Source organism: Penaeus monodon, chromosome 36 (assembly GCF_015228065.2).
Source record: "Penaeus monodon isolate SGIC_2016 chromosome 36, NSTDA_Pmon_1, whole genome shotgun sequence".
NCBI lineage: Eukaryota > Metazoa > Arthropoda > Malacostraca > Decapoda > Penaeidae > Penaeus > Penaeus monodon.
This window is the reverse complement of record NC_051421.1, coordinates 25,162,569-25,170,882: the sequence shown is the minus strand read 5'-3', so window position 1 is coordinate 25,170,882 and position 8,314 is coordinate 25,162,569. Positions and strand designations below refer to the sequence as shown.

General features: G+C 29.2%; 1 protein-coding gene across 1 annotated transcript in view; it reads left to right on the top strand.

Annotated features, from left to right (window-relative positions):
- Nucleotides 1-2,188: 2,188 nt before the first annotated feature.
- The window catches only part of LOC119595592 (delta and Notch-like epidermal growth factor-related receptor), a gene marked incomplete at its 5' end in the record, with an annotated part of 37,773 nt that continues 31,647 nt past the window's right edge, over nucleotides 2,189-8,314 (top strand). Inside the window, 3 exons of the mRNA XM_037944702.1 lie at nucleotides 2,189-2,472; nucleotides 2,677-2,782; nucleotides 5,543-5,717. Of these exons, the coding sequence (XP_037800630.1) occupies nucleotides 2,189-2,472; nucleotides 2,677-2,782; nucleotides 5,543-5,717 (565 nt within the window). The remainder of the gene's footprint in view (nucleotides 2,473-2,676; nucleotides 2,783-5,542; nucleotides 5,718-8,314) is intronic.

Genomic DNA, 8,314 nt, shown 5'->3' with positions numbered 1-8,314 from the left:
TTTTCCAAATATACTTATATTGTGTGAAATGAAAATTATATAGTTTATATATATATAAATATATAAATTAAAATATATATATTATATGAAATTATGTATGTATGTATATTTAGCACAAACAAAAGATACAGTGAGGTGATCAATACCACTGACCAACAGGGATCTGCCTCATAGGCAATTTACCACAAATGAAGTCTAACTCGAGGTAATTAATTATTTCTTTTTTTTTCCTAAATAACTACTCCTTTCAAGGGGAACTGAAACAACCTAACCAAAATTTTAATTTTTAAATTTATTTTTTTTTTGCATAACATATTTGCTCAGATGATTTGCTAAAAATCAGGTAAATCTGCCAGTGTGCATGGCATTTGCTATAAAACTGCCTCTAAAGCAGGGGTCTTTTGACCAGTAATCTTGATATGCCCAAAAAATCCCCCCCCGTTTTTTTATACCCATTCCGTAGAAATTTTTTTCTTTAAAAGGGTTTCCCCCTTTTTTAAAAGCAAAACAATTTTGGTTTTGATAAAAAAAAAATTTTTTTTAGCATTTTCCCAAGTCAGCAAGCTTATCAAACATTTGTTAAAAGGGGTTTTTCTTCCCGTCAAATGGCCATAGCTGATATGGTCCGGGGTTTTTTTTCCCTTAAATTGGGGGCTAAAAATTTAATCACAATTCTTTCTCCATCTTGGCTGAAAGTCGGAATCAGGTCTTCTGGTTGTTCTTCATTCTGAGAGTCCGGTTCATCACCCTTCATTATTTGCAATATTTGTTCATTTATTTATTGAAACCATTTAATTTTCATATAGTTACGTAGATTATAATAATAATACTATTGTAATTATGCAAATAATAATAATAATAATGACGAGAACAAAAAAACAACAATAATAATTGTAATAAAAATTATAATAATGATAATAATAATAATGGTAATGATAATAACAATAATAATAATCATAATTATAATGATAGCGAAAAATGGGTATAAAAATAATAAAAAGCAAAAAATAATATTCATAATATATTGATAATGATAATGATAATGACAAAAATAATAACAGCAATAAAAATAATAATGATAACAATAATAATAATGATAATAATGATAAAATAATAGGAATGGCATTATTACATTAATATAATAATAAATAATAATAAAAACATAATAATAAAAAATAATAAAAATAATAATAAAAATAATAAAAAAGGTAATTTATAAAAATATTGGGAAATTGCAATGATACGGGTAGTAACACAGATAAGTTAAAAAGTCTGATTAAAAATGGGTACTTTTGATAAAGAAAAATAATTTATAAAAATAATGATAATAATAATAATAATAATAATAATAATAAGGGTAATGGCGATAAGGATAATGATGAGGATGAGTCTTTGTTATTAATATGAACTATGATGATGAGGATATTAGTAACACTGATAGTACAAATGTTCATGGATAATAGATATTTACCGTAATAGACATTATACGAAGATTTCACTTTGAGAAATACTGTTATGCAAATCTGAAACCTGCTTTTTAATGTTGAAAAGGAAGTAATTAACAATGAAGAAAAAAGTGTTAAACTTGGGACAAATGGGTAAAGACCCATGAGACCTTTATATCATTTTTCACATATTTGTTACATTTATATATTATAATATATATATATCTATTTTATTAAAATATATATATATATATATATTTAAAATATATATATTATATATAGATAATATATATATATAAATATTTTGTGTGTGTGTGTGTGTGTGGGTTGTGTGGTGTGTTGTGGGGTGGTGTGTTGGGGTTTTGTGTGTGTGTGTGTGGGATATTTTAATTTTTTTTTTTTTTTTTTTTTTTTTTTCAGAGATCTCTTTTTTTGGGGAAATCCCTTTCTTTTCCTTTTTGCCTTAAAAAGGGATAACGTTAAAATGTTTTTTTTTTTCGGGTCTTTCCGTTTTTTCTTTTTTTCTTTCTTTTTTTTAGTGTTTTAAAACAAAGAAGGGTCCACGAATATTTTGAAAAGACAGTGAATTCCCTGTAGTCCCTTTCAATGGGCCAAAAAGACAGGAGTAAAAGGGGTACGATGGGCCTTACCTTTAGCTGAGGGACCGGGAGTACTGTATTCAAAAATTTTTAAAAATCTATCATTATCTCTTCAGGTTTTCTCCTCTCCACTAAACCCCCCTACCTTATACCAAAACTATCAGGCTTTCTAACCTCCGGATCCCTTCCTCAGGGTACCGAGGGAGGTACTGCGAAGAATGGACCAACCTTTGTGAGTCTCGACCCTGCCAGAACGGCGGCACGTGCACAGGTAATCACTCGTCCTATACATGTCTCTGTTCCCCCGGCTGGACGGGGACACAGTGCAGCGAGCGCGAGGAAGTGACAGAACTCAGCAGCAACAACGATGAGGCTTGCGCGAACAGTCCTTGCATTCACGGTGTTGCCCTGGGACCCATCCCAGGGGGGTTAGGTCTTTTTTGCTTGCCAGGTGAGAGCTAGATCTGCAGTTCTTTCAGTCTCAGATTGAAAGAACTATTATTTACAACGGTCAATCTGATCCAAACGTACTGGGAACCCGTTTTCCCGTTTTTGCATCAATGAATTCTCATGTTAAATTTGCCTGCAGGATCGGGGGGGTTTTCCCTTTTTTCCAGTTTTTAAATACAATTTATCGAATCCAGCCCTTGTATCAACGGCGGAACTTGCGTCGACATAGTTAGCGGCTTCCAGTGTCTTTGCGGCAGAGGCTACACGGGGAAGCGCTGTCAAGTCAAGGTAATGGACGACGCATGTTAAAAACGGATAGGATTGGCTAATATGTATAATATAATTTAATATAATATGATATAATATAATTTGTGTGTGTGGTGGGTGGTGTGAGTGTGTGTGTGGTGTTTGGTTTGGGGGTAAAGTGTGGGGTTGTGTGTGTGTGTGTGTTTGGGGGTTTCGTGTTGTGTGGTTGGGGTGTGTGTGTGTGGGGTGTGTGTGTGTTGGGGGTGTGTTTTGTGTGTGTGGGGTTTTTATACACATGCACACCCACACCCCCCACACACAAAACCACACAACACACAACCCCACACCACAACACACCCACACCAAAACACACACCCACACACACACACCAAAACCCCCACGCACCCGCCAGATACACTGCATATTTCAAAATAAACACACCTACACAAAACACTTTTATTGGGGTGTGGGGTGTGTGTGTGTTTTGTGGGGTGTATATGTTAATTTTAAAAAATTTTATAAAATATAATAAATATATTTATAAAATATATTATATTATATATATATATATATATACATAAGATAAACCTTTTTTATCCCCCTGAAACCCCTAATACTTTGATAGAATGATATGATATTACCTCGTGGTTGTTACAAATAATGGATCACATAATTTTGTACTGACATACGAAGTTTTGAAAAAAAAGAAGTTATTTTTCTTAATTTCACAAAAAAGAGCTGAATCAAGCACGTAGGATTTTAATTACAAGCAAAAACACTGTGGAAAACCCCACCCCCAAAACCCAAATTTTTGTTTTTTTTTAACAACCTCTTTTAAAAATTTCAAAGTATTTTTTCAGATGAGCAAAAAATTTTTCTCTATTTTTTATTACATCCAGTTTCCCTTTATAGGGGAAAATACGTTTTTTGATGTTTTTGCATCCACGAGTGAGTTCCATGTTCACATTTTATGCACTTTGAGAATAGAATGCTGTATCGGGAAACCTTTTATGCACTTTTATGATAAAAATTTTGGGGTCAAAAAACATAAAATATTTCATAAATTTATATGTAAAATTTTATTATATATATATATATAATATATTTATATATATAATATATTTAAAATATATAAAAATATTGGGGATTATTTTCATCACTATTAATTCAGTATTGTAGTAGAAACATATTAGTAGTAGTAGTAGTAATGATAATATTAGTATTAGTATTAGTATTAGTGTTAGTATTACTGTTATGATTATTATTCTATTTTTTTCTTCTACCTCCTTTTCAAAATTTTTTCCCCCTTTTAATGGGGATCATCATCAAACATCATCATCCCTCATCCCTCATCTCATCATCTCATCATCATATCACATCATCATCATTATCATCCCATCACCATCACCACACCATCGCCCTCCCACCATATTATTTTCAAATTTATTTTATTATTTTTATTATTATTATTATTTTAAATTTTTAAATTATTATTATTATTATTATTATAATATTATTCTTATGATTTTTCTTATTACTATTTTCATTATTACTGTTATTATCTCTGTTATTATTATAATTGTTATCAATATTCTCATTATCCTCATTTTTTAAAAAATTTTATTTTCTGTTTTATTAAAAATTTTTATTTTTTTATTATTAAATTAAATTTTTATTATATTATTAAATTTTTGATTATTATCTTATTAAATTTTTAATTATTTTTTTTATTAAATTATCATTAATTAAATTTTAAATTATTTTTTGATTTTTTATCATTAAATTTATTATTAAAATCATCATTATTTTTAATGATTATTTTGTTCATTATTATTTTTTAAACATTATTGTTACTATTTTTTGTTATTATTGTTATTACTTACACTACTACTCACTTATTAGCATTATTCTTTGGGTTTACATGATTGGGTTTTTTTAAAACATCCCTTTTTTTATTACATTATTAAAACTAAATATTATTATATTTAAATTTTACTATTATTATCACTATTATCATTATTCTTTGGTTATTATGATTGTTTTTCTTATTATCATTATTATGTTATCATTATCTCTATTATTACTGTTGTTGATGCAGTTGTTGTTGTTATTATGATTGTTATTTATTATTAATAATGTTTTTTTTTATTTTATTAAATATCCCAAAATTTTCCCTTTTTGGGGTCTTTATTAGCAATAATTAAAGGGAAACATCATTATCATTATTGATGATAATGTCATGATTATTGTTTTGTTTTCAAGAATGAAAGCGAAGCTAAGATTAACTGATGTTATTTCTTTTTTCCCCCTTTGGGGTTTCTCCCCAAAAGCGGGAGTGGGTTTAAATTTGATAAAAAATAAATTGCGACAATAAAAGGGAGATTGTTTCTTCTGAATTTCCCTTTTCCCCTTCCCCCCGCAGTTCGAAAACCTTTTGGGAAGCCCGGAAACCCCTTTCCCGGGGGACTAAAGGGGTGGCGTTGACAAGGGTAACAGCTACTCGTGCGAGTGTCTCAACGGCCTCAGCGAAGACAACTGCGGTCATCACAATCTCGTAGGAAATACCTCGGATTCAGTATATCTTTGTTCCCGTGGGCCAAAACAATACAACCAAATAATTACAGAAGCATAAAGAAAAACACAAAAACCAAACAGAGACAGAGCTAAAGAAATTGCTTTTAATGTTAAGGGTTTTCTGGTTTATTTATTATCTTTCTAAAGAAATGATTTCTAAATAGCCAAATTATTAAACTCTTATTTACAGAATTGTAGCATCTACATATTTTCAATTTCACTGGTAAGATGACCAACAGGCGTGTGTCCTCACCTCCCGTCCACCCCGTAGGTATGGGGTTTCCTAAAACCCCTGCAAAAAGGAGGACCTTTTGGATCGTCCCGGAAGTGCACGTGTTCTTCTGCTCGTGTCGGCCGGGGTTCACGGGGAGGACGTGCCAAGGTATCGCCCCGGACGTCCACGGTGAGTGACGCTGGCCACAGGAACCGGGGCTTGCCCGCCGGACTGCGGGTTTTTCTTGCGGTAAAACAGCTCTAGGGTGGGGGAAGCAACAGCTGTTGGGGACGCTGTGGGGGACAACAGTTGGTGCGCGAACAAATTTTTTGGGGCTGGGCGCCCTTTTGGGTTTAGCATAAAATGTTTAAATTTCCCAAATATAAATTTAAAATTTTCCAAATTTTAAAAGTGTATTTCCATACCCACATAGGGTAAAAAATGACAATGAAAAAGAAGAACCTCTAATATAAAGTCAGGCAAACACACTACAGTTGATGGTCCAGTTCACTCCAGAATTTCCTGTGATTTCTCAAACGAATATTTCGACTTCAGTCAGTAAGATGTGAAATCAAAACCATTTGTTAGAACAAGACGAAACATTATGTGTGTGTGTGTGTGTGTGTGTGTGTGTGTGTGTGTGTGTGTGTGTTTTGTGTGTTTCGTTTTCATATATAAAATTTTATTATATTATTATAAAATATATATTTTATATTTTTATTATATATTATATATTATAATACGGTTCTTAAACGGAAATCGGGGATCGATTTCCTTTTAAAAGGGAAACGTTTGGTCCCTACCCTTTGGAGATTTTGACATTTAAAAAGATAAAATTTTTTTTTGTAACCCTGAGGGTTTGCCCTTGATGAAAACTCGATCCGGGTGGAGGGCAGGTTAAGGTTTTTGGTTGGTATTGACCCAAACCCCCGGACTCAAGAAAGTCACGACGGCAATTTCCCAGTTCGGGTTTTGAGTCACCGGCCGGGGGCGTTTTTTTCCTTGGGCCAAAGGGAAATTTCAAACCCCGATTGCCTACCTAACCCCCGGGTGGGCAAGCCACCCCAAAGGGAAATGCTGGTCCCAAGCCCGGAAAAAAATAAAGGAAAAGATTACCTAAAGTAAAACCCGGGACTCTCCGGGGAAAGGAACTGGGGACCCTACCACGTAAATCACTCCAAAAGCAAACACAACATGAAAAATACAATTAAATAAACATGCTGTGACCAAAGGCGGCTCAAAAAAGAACCTACCGTTAAAGGAAAAAAAAAAAATTTTATATAATTTTTTGCATAAAAAAAAAAAAAAAAAAAAAAAAATATATTATATATATATATATTTTAAAATATATAAAATAAAATAATATATATTATTATATATATATTTAAATATGTGTGTTTGTGTGGTATGGGTAATATTAAAACTATATAAATAAATATATATTTATAAAATATATATATATATATTATATATATTTATAATTTTAAAATATATATAATATATATTGTATATTTTATTTTTTATCTATCTATCTATCTAACATATATAAAATCTTTATATATATATATATATATATAATATTATAATATATATATATTATATATATAATTTGTGTGTGTGGGGTGTGTGTGTGTTGGGGTGGTGTGTGGTGTGGTTGTGTTAAAATAACATATGTTTATGTTTATGTGTTATAAATATTATTATATATAAAATTTAAAAATTATATATTATATATTATACTATGTTGTGTGTGTGTGTGTGGTGTGTGTGTGGTGGTTTTGTGTGTGTGTGTGTGTATACATTAAAATTTATATATATATTTTAAACATATTTTATATTTATATATATATTTTATATACATCCCTATACTCACACTCACACCCACCCCCACACAAACACACCCCCCACACACACACACACACACACACCACACCCCCCCCCACACACACACACACCACACACCCCACATACACAACACACACAACCCCACAAAACACACGCACACCAAAACACAAAACACACACACACAGATATTTATGCAAATGTTATATGTTATTCATAATATGTGTAAAATATAAAATAAAATATATATATTTATATATATATATATATATATATATATATAAAATATTTTAAAATATATTTTATTAAATTTTATATATATTATATATATATTTTATATAATAATATTTTTATAAAAAAAATATATTTTTTATATATATATTTATTTATTTTTGTCCCGGATATGGGGTGTGTATTGTATGGGGTATATAATATTATATATATTATATATATTTTATTTTATATATTATATTAAAATATTAATTTTATATATATATATATTTATATTATATATATATATAAAATATATATATTATATTATTAAACTAAAATAATATATACACACACCACACACCAAAATATATATATATATATATATATATATATATAATATATATATATTTTATATATATTTTTATAAAATATATATTTATATAATATAATATAATATTATATTATAATTTTATATGTTAAAAATTATATATATCTATATAAAATTATATATATAATATATATTATATAAAATATAAAATGTGGGGTTTTTGTGTGGTAAATATATATATATATATATATATATATATATATAATATATTATATATATTAAAATATATATATATTTTATATATATATATACCATACACATACACACGCAATTCCAAAACTATAAATAAATATTATATAATATATTATTTTATTTATATATATATATATATATAAAATATATA